This window comes from Castor canadensis, chromosome 9 (genome assembly GCF_047511655.1).
Source record: "Castor canadensis chromosome 9, mCasCan1.hap1v2, whole genome shotgun sequence".
NCBI classification, from domain to species: Eukaryota; Metazoa; Chordata; class Mammalia; order Rodentia; family Castoridae; genus Castor; species Castor canadensis.
The window spans coordinates 123,101,364-123,120,906 of record NC_133394.1 but is presented as its reverse complement, the minus strand read 5'-3'; the positions used below and the strand labels follow the sequence as shown (position 1 = coordinate 123,120,906).

General features: G+C 40.8%; 2 protein-coding genes and 1 long non-coding RNA gene across 3 annotated transcripts in view; 1 reads left to right on the top strand and 2 right to left on the bottom strand.

Annotated features, from left to right (window-relative positions):
- The window catches only part of Ugdh (UDP-glucose 6-dehydrogenase), a 30,673-nt gene extending 29,207 nt beyond the window's left edge, over positions 1-1,466 (bottom strand). Inside the window, exon 1 of the mRNA XM_020160973.2 lies at positions 1,313-1,466. The gene's annotated coding sequence lies outside the window, so the exon portion shown is untranslated. The remainder of the gene's footprint in view (positions 1-1,312) is intronic.
- Positions 1,467-1,592: 126 nt separating this feature from the next.
- Positions 1,593-13,630, top strand: LOC141410990 (uncharacterized). Its single transcript, XR_012435828.1, has 2 exons — positions 1,593-1,840; positions 3,670-13,630. It is a non-coding gene; the product is annotated as an uncharacterized lncRNA (long non-coding RNA).
- Smim14 (small integral membrane protein 14) overlaps positions 11,857-19,543 on the bottom strand; it is a 47,176-nt gene continuing 39,489 nt past the window's right edge. The window contains exons 4-5 of the mRNA XM_020160979.2: positions 17,938-18,080; positions 11,857-15,000 (exon numbers count right to left, since the gene is read on the bottom strand). Of these exons, the coding sequence (XP_020016568.1) occupies positions 14,968-15,000; positions 17,938-18,080 (176 nt within the window). The 3' untranslated portion in view covers positions 11,857-14,967. The remainder of the gene's footprint in view (positions 15,001-17,937; positions 18,081-19,543) is intronic.

Below are 19,543 nucleotides of genomic sequence, written 5' to 3'. Positions count from 1 at the left end.
CTAGGTCATTTTGAATTAAGTTCTCACCTGTTATTTTGGAAGTCAGAACAAACCAAGCCATCCTGAAACTACTCTTCAATTCAAACATTTCGACATAAGGAATGCCCTAAACTACAACCTAAAGAGAATATAGCCAGAAGTTGGAGGCTCACTCCTGTAATCCCAGCTAATTGGGAGGCTAAAATTGGGAGGACTGTGTCTCAAGGCCAAGCCCCAACAAATAGTTCATGAGACCCCCATCTCCAAAATAATTAGAGCAAAATGGACTGGAGACGTGACTCAAGTGGTAGAGTGCATGCTTTGCAAGTACAAAGCCCTGAGTTCAAACCCGAGTCCCATCATGAAAATAAAAAAAATATATAATAAAGAAAATATAATCCCTCCATCCCCATTCGTCTTCAGCATATCCTTCGTAGATAACCTGGAACTAACAGCAAGAAAAGAAAAACTGAGACCCTTTCAGTTGGGGTTGTCTAGCATTTACCTAGAACAGACAGTCAGCTCTTTCATTTTTTATTTCCTAAGCCCCTGTGAAGAGACAGACTAGACTACTGTTCTCCATTTCTTAGGGTATTAGAACTCAAAGACTCACTGTGTCTTTGAGGGCGGTTGGTAGGACAGCTCCGGCTCTGTATTCTATGAATCGCTCCCCACCCCTTTTTTCTGTGTACCAAAATCCCCAGCCTTACTCAATCATCTTACACGTAGGACGTGCAATTTCTCAAGATCTCACACAAACATGGTCCCCTGAAGCACCTAAGAAAGGCCCTTCTGACATGCACAGCGCAATTCTAGGGTGTAGCGGCCAACAATGGCTTGCTGGGCGGTCACACGGATACCACGATCGTATTAGGATTTCGCCATCAAAGGAGCTTTCTGGCTTTGCTTTCTATGGTTTCCTATGAGGGACGGCTAGAGGAAAAAGCAGCACCCCCCACCACAGGTGAGCAGACTCTAAACCCCAACAAAAGACCCCAGTGAGGTCCCCATCGACAAGATCAAGTCAGAAAGTGGACAAGCAGAAAGAGGGGGGCCTGCAGACACACAAGTCTAGAACTCGCAGCCCAGGCGATCCCATCTACAGGACAGCACGCGCTATTCCCGCCCTGAGTCCCAAAGACGACAAGGGTGCTGAGAGCCGACGCGGGCAGGGGGCGGCCCGGAGCCGCGCGTCCCGCCCCGCCTGCTCCCTCCGCGTCCCGCGGGCCTGGAGCATCCCGCGGGGCCAAGGCACGGCGCTCGGGACTAGCCGCGGAAAGGCGCTTGCTCACTCCCTGGCCCACCGCTCCGATCCCGAACGCCCGCACCGCACCTTGCTCCGCACCGCGCCGCCGCAGCTTCTGCACCGCGCCCCGTCCGCACTGCACGCACTCCCCTGCGTCAGGATGCCTAGCGCCGCGTCCCGAGTCCCGGACTCGCGCCTGTATTTAAAGGCTTCTGCCCGAGAAGGCGGAGGCTTCATTCCCTCGCAGCCAGGCCTTCTGGACTCTGGCCTCCGCAGCCTCCCTGCCCCACCTCCCGCCGCACCAGCCCCAGAGCAAGCCGCTATTTCCTTCAGGAATCAAAAGCAGGGGGAGGAGGCGGGGCTAGGCGAGGTTGCCACGCCCCCTAAGCAGAGAGCAGCGAATCCGCTCTGGCCAGCTCAGCAGCCACGCCCCTGCCGCTAGCGGCGCTGGGCGGTGCTGAGTGCGCCACGGGGGCACTGGACCCCGGAGCTGGAGCGTGGAGGGTGCAGTTTTGCTTTTAGTTTGGTGGGCAGTTGTGGGATGTCCTGCTTCGCACAGCTTCGTTTCCATCCCTGCCGCCTGGTCCTTGCTGAGGGGCGTCGCGAGCGCACCAGGTCAGCCAAGTTCTGGGGCGGCGGGCGTGCAGGGCCGGCTGGGGGCCGAGACGACCGGAAGGGCCCGCCCTCTTTCCGGTCTCCCCAGTCGCTGGGAGCTGGCCTCGGGGGTGGAGCCCCGGACGCTGTGGGCCTTGGCCTGCGGCTTTCTTCCCTTGCTCACGCCCCAGGCTCCTGGGAATACCGCGCCCTCCCGCCCGCCGCCAAGGTTTAGTCACTTCCCGCCCGGCCCGCCTAGTTTGGGGAGGAGGATGCTGAGTTCCATCATGACTGGACCAGTTCAGGCCCCCGCCCTAGTCCCTGGCCTTGGCAGGACACCCACGCCTCTGGGCATATCTTCCAGGGATCCTCTTCCCGCCAAAGTTGGGATGGATGCTGTCTGTGCGTGATACACAGCAGGGAGTATGCAAATACAAATGCATCAAGTAGAGTGAAAGTAAGGTGCGGAGCCTGCCAGCTTTTAACGTGAGCGGCCAATCTGTTTCTGTTGCCACTTTGAGGTCATCTTAAGACACAAAGCTAAGAAGAAAAAAATCAGTCATGACTTTTTCAGCAAATGAATTATATCAAATGATGTAATCTGTACTTGAAGTCAAAAGGCGTTTTTCAATAGTCACGCATCCTTAATGACCGGATGCGTTCTGAGAAATGTGTGCTAATATCTTGGAGTGTGTGTACTGCAGTAAGCTAGCTCAGTAGACAGTGTGATATAGGGGACCACCATTTATATAACCAACGTGACATGCACTGAATGACTGTACCTAATGAGGAAGGTGATTAGGAATTTATGAAGACACATTAAAATGCCATACCAACCAATGATTATATATACACATATATTTGGTGGGGCTGGGATTTGAACTCAGCTTTGTACTTGTAAAGCAGGCGCTCTACCGCTTAAGCCACACTTCCAGTCCAATTTGCTTGTTATTTTGGAGCTAGAGTTTCACAAATTATTTGCTCAGGCTGGACTCCCATCCGGGATCTTCCTGATCTCACCCTCTCAAGTAGCTAGGATTTCAGGAGCAAGCCACCCACACCTGGCTCCAATTATATTTTCTAAAAATAGGATCATAATGGTAACTTTAAGGAAACTGTTGAGTATTAAATATTGTGTGCTGAGGATTGTAGAAACTGATAGATTGTGTTGGCTTTGTATTTTTCAATGCAGTTTATTAATTCAACAAATTTTTATGAGGTGTTTATTGTGTCAGACATTGTTCTAGAGATGAAAATGCAAAATGGATTAAGGCTCAATACCTTCTTCAAAAGCTCACAAGCTAGGAGGAGAGATAGTTAAACTAGTCAATACATGTGACAAATACTATAATTACCTATTATTATAATAAGCTACTTTTCTATTCGTTCTTTTTAAAAGTCAACATTTTTTTCTTTTCTCTTTTTTTTTTTTTTTTTGGCAAGGCAGGTGCACTTGAGCCACTCCACCAGCCCTTTTTTTATGATGGTTTTTTCCCCCCAAAATAGGGTCTCGAACTATTTGCCCTGGGTCTGGCTTCAAACCAAGATCCTCCTGATCCTCCTGATCTCTCTCCTGAATAGCTAGGATTACAGCCCTGAGCCACCGGTGGCCGGTTTTCATTTTTTTCTGCATAGTATTCACCTCATATTCATGTTTGGTATTTTGATAATAATAATCTCCAAAACAGTTTTAATTAGAAATTTAATTAGACTATCAGTTCTAGCTAGAAGAGACCATTGGGTCTAGAACTTCTAAAACTAAACTGGGGATCCCCAATAGTTCCTGAGGCTCATTCATCAGATCCTGAGGACAAACATCTTCATATAATATCTTACTTGCTTTTCCACAGTCATTCTCTCACAAGAATACATTTTCCAGCTGTTACGTTGTGATGTCATAACACTGTTTGCAGAAGCAGGTAGGAGAACTCAGCTGTCTTATAAGTTAGATATCAGGGATTTACAAAAAATAATACATCAGTCTTTTACTAATTTTTATGTAGAAAATTTATGTGGCAAATTTCCTGTGAAATATGCCACTTATGTAAGCATGTATTAGATTTACTGTCACTTTAAAAGAATGTTTTTCATAATTTATCACTTTTCATTTTTATTATGATAAATAGCTGTAGATATAATTGCTACTTCAAAAAAAAAAACCTTTTGAGGCTTCAATTTTTTTTTTTTTTTTGCGGTTTTACTCTCTTTTAATCCATGTTGGTAAAGATAACAGATTTCCTTTACAGTGATGTGTAAGTCTTCCCTTTCACAAAGTGGTCCTTAAGCTGACAAGAGTTTCATCATATCGTGCGCTTTCCTTCCAAGTCCCAGCTGTACACCACATGAGGAGTTGAAAATATTGTTACTAGCAGTGTGATTACACCTACTTGAATCTTAGAACCAATTTTATTCAACTTCCATTAAAGGACCGATTATATTCAGCCAAACTGTTCTTCTCATTATTGATAGAACAGTAATGTTGCCCATCCTGACGCCTGTGTTCTGCTCTCCTATTCTTAAGCTTCCTCCCTTGTGTCATACTGGCATGTCTGCGCTTGCTAATCAAAACTTAACCAGTTACACCTGCCAGGGATGCCAACTCTCCAAAACCGCCCTGAAAACCACTGTGAAGGCCCCATCCAGGACACCACAGGAGCCTGAGGATCCTGCCCCAAACAACACCCCCTGCCAGCAGGAAGCAGTTAAAGAGACCGATGCTTTGCCCCAATTCCTGATCCTCAGCCCCTACCCTCATCATTATTAAAGAAAAAATGGGGGAACGATAGAACAATAATGTCGCCATTTTGTGAATCAGCCAAAATGGCATCCCGGCCCTTAAACAAATTCCCACGCTCTAAGACAGCCCCACCCCTACCAGAGACTACTGCGCATGCCCTAACCTCCTTACCCTCCCCCTTCTATAAAAGCCACTGCTCGCCCAGGCTCAGGGCTGCACCATCTTTTCCCCGGCCAGCCTGGCAGTTTGGGCCTGCCATTAAACCTTGCTCTATGGACGTGAGCCTTTTCTCGTGAGCTTTCTTTGAGAGTGGTGTTTTTCCTAACAATTATGTCTTCAGAAATATGGAATGAAATGGTACTAAGGGTACTTAGCTTGGAGAAGTCATATGCTTCTCCTGTGTTTTAAAAAAAAAGATCCAAACCTGGTAATTATGTTTCACTAAGCCAATTATTTTTAAATGGTGTTTCATAGAGCCCTAAATTTCTCTGGTGATGCTTCAGAGTCTATAAGAAAAGAGAATGAATTGGGTGCTGGTGGCTCACACCTGTAATGCTAGCTACTCAGGAGACAGAGATCAGGACAATATGGTTTCGAAACCAGACCCAGGCAAATAGTTTTCAAGACCCTATCTCAAAACAAACCCATCACAGGAAAAGGGCTGGAGTGGCTCAGTTGGTAAGAGCACCTGCCTAGCAAGCATGAATTCCTGAGTTCAAACTCCAGTGCCACAAAAAAAAAACAAAAAAACTAAAATTACAACCTTATTAAAGAAAGATACAGTCTTATGAAAATATATAATAGGACTATTTTAGCACAGTAGGTCATGGATGCTTCCTTTGTGATAATTTAGCTCTGAAAAGAAATCCAGGAATTCACTAGATGACATAGGGTAGTTAGAGGCATAAAACATGGGAGTGTGGGGAAAGCAAGCCAGCGGATAATTAGTCATCTAAAATTGAAAGCATGTCTAGGATAGTAGCCATGGAAATTCAGAGAAATAACAGATTCTAGAGATGTTTGAGAAGTGAAAGTGATAAAGGACTTGGGTAGTGTTCTTCCCCTACTTCACCCCATACCAAAGCTGACACTATCCTAACCTCTGTCAGTAAAGGTTAGCTTTGCTTTGGACAAATACATTTAAGGGAATCAATTTCAGCTTCCCAGGTTCCACAGGTGCGCTTTCCAACAGTTAATCTGCTTGAGAACAGCCCATTTTACAAAAGAAAGGCTTACCTTTCAAACAAAACCTGTGCTGAGATTCCCTTACCTAAGGGAAACATTCTCCTGTGTGCCAAACTTTTTTGGGGGTGGGGATACAGCTGAGTGACAGATTTCCTTATCACTCCCAGGGCTCTGAGTTTCATCTCCAGCACTCCTCCCACTCCTCCCCCCCAAAAAAAAGAATAGGACATTTTGGCTATGCCATATAAACTAGTAGCCTTAATTCTTCAAAGCAACTTAACTATTTTGAAGTACTACATTTTTCAAGAGACACTGGATAAAGTTTGCATGATTTATTCAGCAAAAGTCAAACTTAGTTATATCAAATTTCAATCTCTTTCCTGTGTGTATGTGTGGGGGAAATCGAGTCCGAGGCTTCATGCATGCTAGATGAGCACTCTACCACTGATACACACCCCCAGCCCTCCAATCTTAAAATGAACCATTTTCCACTTGTCTTCAGCTTATACAGTGTTTAGTATTTTCTGTTATTAACAAAATTAAACTTACGCCTACACAAACATAGAAAATGTCAACTTAAAGCGTACAAGCCATTGGCTGACATCAGAATTCCCAAGCTCTTCAATCACGCTGATTCTGACACTCTGAACAGCAGCTGGGAATGCAGTTATCTTAATCCATCCAATTTTGTCTGCAAGTCTTGCAGAATCTCTGCAGTTTCCACATTATGATATTGCTAACCCTCATAGCTTTACCCAAAGACTACATTTTGAAAAAGAGGTGATTAGTTTGTTCATATGTGGAGCAAAGTAAGTTTAGATGTTTCATCAAAGCTTAGGATCCATTCTTGCTCCTATGTATTTTGGCCAAATAGACAAAAGTCAGCACCAGTAATTGAAGTGGGAGGGACATATGAATCTTCATTATGGGACAGCATAAAGAGTTCTTTGCACTGCGCTTCTAAAATGGAAAAAAATGTGGTGGTAGTGGGGCGTGGCTCAAGTGGTAGAGAGCTTTCCTAGCGAGCAGGAGGCCCTGAGTTCAAACCACAGCACTGCTAAATAGAAAATGAAATGAAATGAAAATAACTGTAATCGGTGGTTGCCTGGACTCAGTGCTGGTTTACAAGTACCGAGAGTAGGGTTTTGAGGAAACAGGCAATTAAGGTTTTTTATTGATTCACCAGGCAAATGAGGAGGACAATGAGGTCAAGTTGCCTCAAAGTCTGCTGTCCTGCCTCTGAAAATGTGTGGCATTTAAGGAAATGCTCAGGAGTTTTTGACTCCAGGGCACAAGACAGAGTGCATGCCCCAAAATCTTATGTCAGCATTGGTTCTTATTTTTTGGTTCACGGGTGCCTTATCTCTGAAGTTGTATGTCTTGTTACACAGAGGTTTATTCCTTCCTGTGGTCAGAGAGAGATAATGGGGAGAAGATAGCCTGGTTTAGCTAAAAGTGTGAATGTTGAGTTTCCCAGCATGGGGGCAAGAAAGGAAGAAAAAAAAAGGGTGGGTTAGCTTAAATTCCTGTATACGCAGCACAGCAAACTGTCCAGTACTGCAAGCTGGCTACAAATGAAAACTTTTAGGTAGTCTCTGTTACAAAAAGAATATGCAGCACCAGATGCAGTGGCCACTTTTGTAATCCCAGCTATGGGAGGAGGAGGTAAAGGCTGACACAGGCAAAAGCATGAGAACCTATCTGAGAATCTGAGAATTAGAGGTGTGGCTCAAGTGGTAGAGCACCTGCTTTGCAAGTGTGAAGCCCTGAGTTCAAATCCCAGTACACCAGAAGAAAAATAAAAACAAAAACACAACCAAACTGAAACAGAGAACCTATCTGAAAAATACCTAAAGCAAAAAGGGTTGGAGGGGTGGCTCAAGTGGTAGAACGCTTGCCTTACAAGTGAGTGTGAGGCCCTGAATTCAAAAAGCCAAGGACTGGGAAAAATTTTTTTTAAAAAATCTATGCATTTCCTAGAATCTATAAAACACAGAGATATCTTAACTTGAGAATATGACTATTGAGCTGGGCGCCGATGGCTCACGCCTATAATCCTACCTACTCAGGAGGCAGAGATGAGGAGGGCTGCAGTTTGAAGCCAGCCTGGGCAGACAATTAGAGACACCCTATCTTGAAAAAAACCCTTTACCAATAAATAAACAAATTTATTTAAAGATTGGTGGAGTGGCTCAAGATGGAGGCCCTGAGTTCAAACCCCAGTACCACACACACACACAAAAGAATAAAAGAGTATGAATATTGAGGTGGTTGACTTGAAACAAAAGAAGGTTCCAGATTCCAAATCCAGGGAATACGTCATGAATAAAAAGAGAAAGAACTAGGTACAACATGGGATTGTTACTTTAAATTATGCTATCACTAAACAAATGACACAAAACTGTAGATCCAATAATGACCTCATTCTTTTTGCCTATATTATGAATTACCCTTAAAAACAGTAATGATCACTCGGTTCATGCCTGTAAATCCCAGCAAGTGGAGGCGGAGGCAAGAGAATTGTTAGTGTGAGGTCAGCCTAGGCTACATAGCAAGGCCCTGTTTCCAAAAAAACCCAAAGCAGGGCTGGTGGAATGGCTCAAGGGAAGAGTGCCTACCTAGCAAGCACAAGGCATTGAGTTCAAACCCCAGTACCACAAAAAACCCAAAAAAACCCAAAACAATAACACTTACTGTTTGAATACATACAAGTGCTTGGGACTAAATCTAGGAATTGGATCACAAAATAATTTTTTAAAAAACATGCAAAGCAGTATGCATTTTTTCAAAATGTCTTTAGGAGGAATATACAAAATATTAGAAATTACAGGTCTGTCAGCGGGAATGGATAGCTTCAGATGTGTGGGATTATTGGAAAAGAGGTCAGGGAACTAAGTTTTGGAAGGATTGCCTACTTAAATTTAGATATACTGATATTACAAAGAATCCAATAGGAAGAGTTGAAAAGGAGAAAGTGCAGAGCCAAAATCTTTAGGGAATGAGGAGTGATCCAGAGGTCTATAGATGGTGGCTGAAACATGAAGTATTATGTGGGATACTTGGTCCATGAGTTTCAAAAGAGGTGGAGAATTTTAGGGATGATAGTCTGGTAACCGAGATGAGAAACCGGGAGGCTCACTGTCAAGTGTTTGGGTTGAGAGTTTGAGAAAGAAGACAGCTCCCATTTGAGAGGGCAATGGCTAAAGTTGCCTTTAGGAGGTGCCAGGTTTCAGTGATGGGGATGGCTAAAGAAAGAGCTGATAATGCAGAGCTTTGGCTTATGATGGCCTTGAGTTTAGGAGGTTGGGACTTGAGGAAGGGTTAAAGAGTCATCTTAGGAAATGTAGAAAGGCTGAGTGATGACCTGGGGGTCCTGAGCTTCTGGTAGATCTGAGATAAACAGGAGTGTGGGATATCACACGATTAATCATGATAGTAGTCTAAGGTTGATTATCACAGTAAGGTCTGTCAAAGAAGGGTGGGGACAAGGGAGCCTTGATAAGAACATGGAGACCTCAGAACATCTAATCCCTCAGATAAAATGACAGTAGTGCTCAGGCCAACAAAGGTAATATCACTGTAAAGGGGGCACTACAGGTATCCCCTGACAGCCCTGCAGATACTATTAAGATAAAACAACAATAAAAGGCTCTCCCACCCTACATCCATATTCCACTCAAATGACTCACTTCTTGGCTTCCATTGTAAACTCCTTCAAAAAGTTGATTGTCTTGTCTCTTCTTCCTTGTCCCCAATACTAACTATTCAGAACTATTCCAGCTGGGATTTCATCCCCATCACTCCATCCATCCACATATTAAGTTCACCAGTGAAGCCTTTTGGCCAAAATGTTCAATTCTTTGTTCCCATGATTTGACTTAGCAGAATTTGCCAGTTAACCCTCCTTCTTGGAGACTTGCTTTTTTTTTTTTCCCCTAGGCTTCCATGGATTTCTTCTTTCCTTTGCTGCTTGCTCAGTTTACTTTATTGACTCATTGTCTCTACCAGAGCTCCACATAGCTCAGTACCACAAGTCCCAGTCTTGGGATTTCTTCTCTATCTTTACTCTCTCCAGATGATTTTATCCAATTCCAAAGATTCAAGTATCACCCAAATCCAGTGGATTCTTGAACTGTTTCTCCTTTTCTGATGGAAACTTAGCCATACGTATCTATCCAGCTTCCTGCTAGAGGTCACCACTTTGGATGTCTTATGTGGCATTGATTCAATCTGGTCTCGTTAGACATACTTTTCTCCTTTAACAATAAATTTCCCAAATTTTAACTGGCAGATACTGCAAAATGACGATTACTCCGTGCAACCTGCTTTGGGTAGGATCTAAAGTTCTAAGTTTGGGCTAAGAGGATGAAGATAATGAGGTAGGTCCTCTATGTCTCCCTCTCCACACCATTGTGGATGGAACACTGACCCCATAGATGTTATGTAAATTGTCTCTGATTGTGAATAGAAGAGCAACAGTGTAGAAACATTTGGAATTCTGAATACCTGAAGCACTCATTTCAGCCTTCGAACACTTATCTCTTTTGCTCTTAGGTGAAAGAGAATTTAAGTCTATCTGGTTTAACCCAGTGGTTGTCCCTCTTTCTCTCTAGATTATCACTGTGTAGTCAAGGTTGGCCTCAAACTCTCAATCCTACTGAAGCACGCTACCACTGAACAACTCAGACTTCCAGTGAACCACAACAAAAACAAAAACTTTTACTCTGTGGTGTTCATTTATTTAGCAATTAACTTACCTGTGTTATGTTACCTCTTAGCACAATTAAGAGTTGGCGCTATTATTTCAAGAAGTTAAACATAAAGGTAAGATGCACAAGGAGGAGGAGACTGAGGTTGAGTTACTAGAAAAGCTAAAAGCCCAAATGAGCCAGGTGCTGGTGGCTCACGTCTGTAATCCTACCTACTCAGGAGGCGGAGATCAGGAGGATGGTGGTTCGAAGCCAGCCCAGGCAAGTAGTTCTGGAGAACTTATCTTAAAAACCCTATCACAAAAAATTGGGCTGGTGGAGGTGGCTCAAGGTGAAGGCCCTGATGAATTCAAGCCCCAGTACTGAAAACAAAAAACCCGAATGAATTGTTCACCTTGAGAATTAGGCCTCGCCAATGGAAACTAGCTTATTTAGCATTTTCCCTTTATGCCTATTGCTACAATGAAAACAGAAGTTTGATAACTAGATGAAAAGTTATTGTGGGAATTATGAGTCACTGTGTCAAGGCATTTATGTTACAAAAATTATAGCATTAAGTGATAACCACCAGTTATCTTCCTTCAACCAAACACTCTGAATATCTTTAATGCTTTGACAGATGAACTCAGAAAAGTTAACAGAGAGTACAGGAGTTCAGTCCACTGCCAACGGACACCTGTCTGTATAACTCGAGTTCTTAAAATATTGTGACACGATGAAAAAATTCTTGGATATTCTAAAAGGAGAAAATTGTAAACACTTACCTGATCTTTAACAGAGATGCTATAGTTTTCAGTAGTACTTTATTTGCTCAAAATTTCCTTTAGCACTGAGCTATATTCATCAGCCCACTATTTTTTAATTTGGGTTTTTATTTTTAGGTGGTGTTCTCGTTATGCTCTCCAGGCTGTCCTCAAACACCTGGGCTAAAGTGATGCTCCTGCTTCTTTGTCCTTAGTAGCTGGGACCTTGTCTTAAAACCAAAACCAAAGATACTGTGTCTGGACATATTCCATGTCAGTGAAAAAGTAAGCTTTGACTTTTGTGTGTTGTCAGGTCAGTGACATGCCTAGCTCCTTTTAAGGGACATACGTCTGCTCAAATAAACACTAGTAGATATGATTCCCTCAAAGCAAAGATCTATTTGGTCTTGTATTCTAGGAAGGAAAAAAAAAAAGATCCAAGAAAATGTAACTGCAATCTGATTTCCTAGAGATTCTTAGAATCTTTTTTTCTGAGTATTAGCCCCATACTCATATTGTATAAATGTTTTTCTTATTATTTAAAGTTCTCTTAGAAATGTCTTTAATGATAAGAAGTCTTATACAGACATTTTAACATAGAATGTTAACACATTACTTAGAAAAAGATGCTTTTTTTCCCACAAAAGCCAAAGAGAAAACAGAGTGTTACTAACATTACTATTTATTCATTAATAAAAAGTGCATAGTACAAGCCCTTTACCCCAATCCAAGTACTCAGTAAAAGATAACAATAAACCCTGGATGGCACAGACATGATTTGTTTGGCATGATTTAAACATTTAAAAACAGCAACTTACACTTAGTACTTTACATGACCACTTTTGCTTTTAACAAAGTAATCATCAGACATAGTAAGAAGTACATAGGCTTTTTTCATTGAGAAATATAGTAAGACTAACTCTGCTATTGGAACAACAAAATTAAACCCATTCTCTCCATTCAAGTTGCTGTTTTGTGTCTTACACTGAACTGGACAAATTTGAGCACATACTCATTTAGAGTAACAGACTTTCATTTAGAGTGATAGATTTCCTAGGTTTCTTTGAAGTCATAAGAAACTGGTAATTCCATAACAGGATATCACAAAGACATTAAATGTAACCATAGAACAGCTTTGTTCAATAGTTACTCCAGAAAAACTGCAAGTTGTAAAATACGATTTGTTGACCATGGAGTAATGCTCAGATACATGAAAAAATCTTTTACTAATAAACAGTTACATTGTTAACCTTTTCTATGTAGAAAGCAAAACAAAAATAAACTACCATTGCTTTGCATAAAAGAACATTAAATGACTCTAAAACTCTTACTACCATTTGGAAAATGCTTAAGGCCCATAAGTGACAAAAATGTAAGCACTATGTTCCTTTTACGTAGTTTATTTTAAAAGGATTGAAGCCACAGTTCAAGTGAATGTTTACAAGCCAAGTAATGATTTAAGAATGTGCTCAATTAAAAGCTTTAAGAATTAAATAGAATAATATACATTACTAGTTAGGCTAATAGAAGACTTTATGTGCAATACACTGTCTTTTCAGGAATGCAGAGAAGTTTTACAAGCAAAACTCAGACTACTTCACAAAGAACGTCTGATTATTAACTTAATAGAAGTTTCTTATAGGAAGAGACTAATATATTTAGATGTAATGTTGATCAAGTATATGTGACAGAAATGAAATAGGTTGACGTGGTGGTATATACTTGTAATCCCAGCACTAGCGAGGCTGAGGCAGGAGGTTCACAAGTTCAAGACCAGTCTGGTCTACACAGTGAGACACTGTCAAAAAAAAAAACAAACAAAAAAACAGGGAGGCTGGAAGCGTGGCTCAAGTGGTAAGAGCACCAGCCTAGCAAGCAGGAGGCCAGGGAGCAAAGGAGGAAAAAAGGGAAGGAAGAAAGAAGGAAAGGGGTAAAGAAGGGAGGGAGGAAAAGAGAGGGAGGGGGAAATACAGGCATATGTCACCATGTCCAACTTCTTTAAATTTTTTACTAACTATAGAGCCAGGAAGGCTTCCAGTGGACCACAGCAATAGCAAAAACTTCTACTCTCTGGTATTAATTTATTTAGGATTTAACTTACCTGTTACCTCTTTATTAGCACAATTAAGAGTTAGCTCTATTATTTCAAGAAGCATAAAGCTAAGATGCACAAGGAGGAGTGCAAATAGTCAGTATTGGAATATATAATTAAATGGTGCCCTTAACAATGTTTATGGGCCTAGAATGTAACCATAACAAAGGGAAATCCCTGTGAGTGTCACAAAATTGATCAGACTATTAAACAGTATAGTGACAAAGGGTTTATTTAATTCACACAAATAATTTCTTTGATCTATACAGTGAAAAGCTAGACTGAGCTTGGGGGGGAAATCCTTACACTTACAGCAAAATAGCCCCCATAAGTCATCTGCATTCACTTGTTTGGAAAAAAAATTCTATAACCACATAGGTCATGGAGACATTTTAAATGCCATTTGTATTCCCCCCCCCCTTTTTTTTTTTCAAACTCAGCAAAATAACACACTTTTCCTTTTTTATACATTTCAGTCTTCACTTACATCCATGTCCCTTCCCACCCAGTTCATCCCATTACCCAACAGAAGTGAGGTGAAGGGTAAGAAAAAGATTCTTGATTGTTTCTCATTCCCCCCATACACACACACACACACACACACACACACACTCTCACTCACTCACTTACTCACTCACTCTTTCTCTTGGAATAAACCAAAAACCTTCATTATATTTTTTAAGTCAGAAGGGTAACAAGAGTCAAAACTTTTCTCCAAATTAAAAAAGTTATTGTGAATAAGTAAATAGATATTCAAATGTCAATAAGCCAGCAGGCCCCAATATAGATGTAAAATAGTTTCTTTTTAAGAGGGAAGCATTACAATAGTAGAGAAGCTTCCTGAGAGGCACTCAACAAATAAATAATAGCTTAAGTTATTACTGGATGGATACCTGGCTAAGGCAAAAAGAATTAACTTCTTTCCTCCTTTCACGAATCTTATAAGGCTAGTATCCAGTGGCTTACAAATGTCATAATGGGCTGTAAATCAACCACCATATTGATTGATCATGTTTATTTAAAGTATTCTTAACAGACATTTTTAATAAAAGAAATTAGTAAACAATCATTGCATTTCTCTCCTATTCTAGCCACATAAACCAGCTTAATGAATGACACAGATTTCATATTAATGTGTAAAATATCCCAAGAGCTGTCACAGATCCAACTAGAGAAAACTGCCACCCACAAATAAACTACCAAGTAAATGTAAATACAGTGTGGTTCTAAACTGTCTTTCATACAATCCCAAATAACCCCAAAAAACTTTATAAATACCTTACAAAAAAAATTGTAAAACCTATCAGAACTCTTTAAAATACTTAAATGCAAAATCTTAAATTTCTTTAACCAGGCCAGAAATCACCACAAAACTTGTGTTCACAATTACAAACAGAATGAATGGAATGTTTAAGTTTAGAACAACCAAAAAAGCCCCATGTAACTTTTTTTTTTTTAATATAGTCGTTTACTCAAATATACTGTAAATAGGAATGGTGATAATACAGGAAGCAAAAGTAAGTTTGCAAGTGAAATTTCTAGAAGCTCATGAAAACAACACGATCCCAAATTGCAGATGCAAAAGGAAAAACAGTTCTCACGGGGGTTAAGAGTACTGTGGTCATCTTCGTTCATTTGGTTGTGCAAGGTGTTAACTGTTTTCCGCTTCCTATATCACAAAGTCAGTCCACAGGAGGAGCTGGTGGATCCTGTCCCTGGCATTAAAAAAAAAAAAAAAAACTGACAAACAATCTAACATAAGTAAGAATTGAGCAGCAATTCCACCCCCAAACTTATACTTATTTGGACTTTTCATAGGTTTTTACACAAAGGAACACTAGGTCAACATTGTAGTTTATCTCATTCATCTCTGTGGTATTTTTTTTGGTGATGGTCTGGGAATTTAAACTCAGGGTCTTGTACCTGCCAGGGGCACTCTTTCACCTGAGCCATTTTGCCCAGACCATTTTTTTGTAGATAGGGTCTCACTTTTTTTTTTTTTTTTTTGGTCCCTGGTTGGCCTCAAACTTTGATCCTCCTGATCTGTGCCTCCCAAGAAAGTCCCCAATAAGGACAGACTTCAATGAGGAAGCATATGGCTCCCCTTGCTTTTGGCAGCCATCCTACCACCAATCATAGGGGAAGACCACCTTGGAATGAAGGTGACACACATTGTTAAACTTCCTTTCTCTCTCTGACATAGGGTCTTGCTATGTAGCCTAGGCTGACCTGCCTGCCTCAGCCTTCTGTGTGCTAGGGTTCTCCACATTTCTTGATGTGTAAAACCAATAAAGTCACTTTTATCTATTTGTCTGTCTATCTATCTAACTATGGTCTGGGATTTGAACTCAGAAGTTTGCAAAGTAGGTGCTTTACCACTTGAGCTACACCTCCAGTCCATTTTGCTCTGATTATTTTGGGGATGGAGATCTAAGAACTAATTGCTGGGGCTGGCCTAGAACAGTGATCCTCTCAATCTCAGGCTCCCAAATAACTAAGATTACAGGTCTGAGCCACCAGGGCCCAGGGTGATACCTTTCTTGCTAGGCAGGTGCTCTATCACTTGAGCCACACCCCAACCCCTGATACCTTCTTTCTTAATGGGAGGTAGCATACTACAGATCTGTAAGTTCTCCTAAAAATTAATCCTGCAACACTGAGCAGTTAACATTGCATGTTTGTTTTGTTATTTCCTTATGGAAGAAACTAGTGTTCACCAAACTTCTAATATTAACAATACCAGGCTGGGGGAAAGAAACAATAGTTTTAGGAATTTTACTTGTTGAAGGCTGAAGAAGAGAATTAATTTCATGGAGTAACTTGGTGTTCAACAAATGAACACGAAAGTTCACTTTGATACTGTGTCACCTTACAGATATTTTTATTTGGCAAAAATTATATATACTTATGTATACACTGTAGAATGGCTAAAATTAGCTAATTAACAAATTTATGAAAATATTTTAAAAGAGATAACATTCAAATCATATGGAAAAGAAATAATATACAAATACTGGCTCTGAAAAGGACTGTCAGGAATCCTTTAGTGAAGATTCTATAAAAGACAGTAGCGGAACTACCCTGTTGGGTCACTTCATTAGTTTTCATTTAGCAGGTTCTAAAAACTGTTGCAACACGCCTTGAGTTCAGTCCCTAACACCTAACACTTAGGGAAAGGTGAGGACTTCCCCTTCCACCGCCCAGCACTGGGTTTGAACTCAGGGCCCCATGTTTGCCAGGTAGGCACTCTTTTTTTTCTTTTTTTAATTATTCATTTATTCACATGTACATACATTGTTTGGGTCATTTCTAACCCCCTGCCCCCTGGTAGGCACTCTTAAGGTCAAGACTCTTAACACTGTGTAACTAGGGCTGGTGGAATGGCTCAAACCATTCCACCAGTAAGAGCACCTGCCTACCAAGCGTGAGGTCCTGAGTTCAAACCCCAATGCCACCAAAAAACAAACAGAAGATTGTTTAGCTTGGGGGGAGACAGTGGAGGCAATCTAGCCAATGTACAATATAAGGCTATTGAGAATTGAATCCCCCAAGTATACCCTAGTAAAATGAAAAACAAAATAAGTAAAACCATTTTAGCTCAGGGAAAACAAACTATATAGCTTAATTTAGAGCTCACTTCCTCAGAGTCAGGGGTCCTTTTCAATTGCAAATCCTTTGTAAGCTAGAAAGAGTGGAAATTTCCTCCTTCTTAGGATACCTGAAAATCAACGTAAGTGTATACACAGTCCACCCAGATACCCTTCCCCTCCTGCACACAGCTCCTCCATTCCATCTGACAGAGAACAACACTTCTAATCCTCTTCCTCTCTTTTACCTATTATAAACTCTGATATTTCCTTTACTACATTTGCATGCTCTGCTTGAAATCATCAATGCCAGAACACAAGAACTGGAACTCTTCTGATCACAAAAGCTTTACAAACATGAATAATTTCCACATCTCCTTTTGCCAGCTCAGCTGATTTACTGTGATGCAAATGAAAAATGTGTTTGAGAGAAATAGAGTGGGTAAACAGGATTTAGCCAGATAAGCTCAGAATACTGTACTTAGTAGTTAGGTCAAAAGAGTTGGTGAGACATTTGAACGAAAACTAGTAAGAGTGTTTCAGAGGCTGGGCACCGGTGGCTCACACCGGTGAGTATAATAGATAGTTCATGAGACCCTATCTCAAAAATACCCTTCACAAGAAGGGCTGGTGTAGTGGCTCAAGGTGTAGGCCCTGAGTTCAAACCCCAGTACAGCCAAAAAAAAAAAAGGAAATGTGTTTCAGAGGGCTGAAGCATGAGAGCCAAGGGATTAACACTGTGAAGTGGAGAGCAATGCACAGTGACAAGATTTGAAGCAGTACTGCTGTGCATTATCAGCTGATCATTTTGATGGTTCTCCTGGGAGTAACTAGAATATATTTTACAATCATTTTTGGATTATTGGTCTGTGCTATTTTCTGTTTAACTCCACAAAGGATCATTTGTAGATGCAAGAATTACTAGGACTACACAGGAGGAATTCATTCCATGAGTTAAGTCTTCCTTTTGCTAATTTAGATATTTCAGTCAGAATAATGTCTTTTCTCTCCCCAGTCCACATACATACACTCACTCCAAAAGGCTTTCTTATTCACAGTACTTACATTATGTGGACTGGCTGGCTTTCCAGGTAGGTTGGATCCTCTTAGATTAGAAGGTCTCAGTAAGAACAGGATCACTGCAATAACCATCCAGGCCATCAAGATCATAGTAATACTGATGCCATTGTCACCAGAAGGTCCTGGTACTAAAGACAAAAAATGTACTTGTTGTAAAATTGTAGCCTGATTACAATATTGTTAGATAAATATAAAAAAATAAATTCTAATGGTTAAGTGCCAGCTTCAAAAATTATATTAGTAAACTGGGCACCAGTGGTTCAAGTTGTAATCCTAGCTACTTGGCAGGTAAGACTGGGAGGATTGCAGTTCAAGGTGAGCTGGCTCAAAAAGATTGTAGCCTCCATCTCCAAAATAACCAGAGTAAAATGGACTGAAGGTGTGGCTCAAGCGGTAGATTCTTCTTTGCGAGCCTGAATTCAAACCCCAGTCCCACCAAAAAAAAAAAAAAAAAGATTATATTAGTATAAAAAAAGAATAATAATTTAGAGAAGAACAACTATGGAGTAATACATCTTCAATTTCCTTTTCTTCAGTGAGAGAAATCTATATGGCAAATTATGTTAAATAGTCATTAAACCAAACTATAGTACATGAAGCTTTTGAAAATATGGTAATATGAAAATGTGGTAACAGAATCCTCTGAGAATGTGATAAAAATAAAGGATACTCTCTGTTGTAAGACATCATGTACTAAACACATTCAACAAATTTGCATATAACCTTAGAAGTTTCATGGAACCATAAAGCCACCAATCCATAGATTTGCTGGGATCCACAGAGCCCAGGTTAAGACCACATAACACACAGAAAACATTTTCCTCTAGGGAAGAAAAATCTGCATCTTAATTACAGAAATAGCAGGAAAAGGGAACATCTAGATTGCAACCCATATAAATTAAAGGATCTCTTTAATGAAACTCTCAAGGAGAATAATTTGGCCTTTTTTTTTTTTTTCAGAAAAGCAAGTTTGAATTCAGATCTAGGTGTTGGTTTGTTTGTTTAGAAACAGGTCTCATTGTATAGTCCATGCTGGATTCAAACTTACTATGTAACCCAAGCTGGCAGAGAAGCAATGATACTCCTGCCTCAGCCTGCCAAATCCTGTAATTATAGTATGTACCACCATGCCCAGCCAGATATTTTTAAAGTCTATGTATTAAGAGAAAAAAAGCCTCTGTGTGTGTGTGCTTGTGCGTGTGCGTGTGTGTGTAGGTGTCAGTATTTCTCAGCTTATATAAAGTGCCTAGCACAGTGCCTAGTTCTGGTATGAAATTAACAAATTTCTTTGTTTAAAAAAAAAAAAAAAAGTCTGGCTATATAACCTAGACTAACCATAAACTCACTATGTAGTCCATGCTAGCCTTGAACTTTTTTTTTTTTTTTTTTTTTTTGCAGTACTGGGGTTTGAACTCAGGTCCTACACCTTGAGCCACTCCACCAGTCCTTTTTTATGATGGGTTTTTTCAAGATAGGGTCTCGAGAACTATTTGCCCAGGTTGGCTTTGAACTGTGATCCTTCTGATCTCTGACTGCTGGGATTATAGGTGTGAACCACTGGTACCCAGCTATCCTTGAACTTTTGATCCTG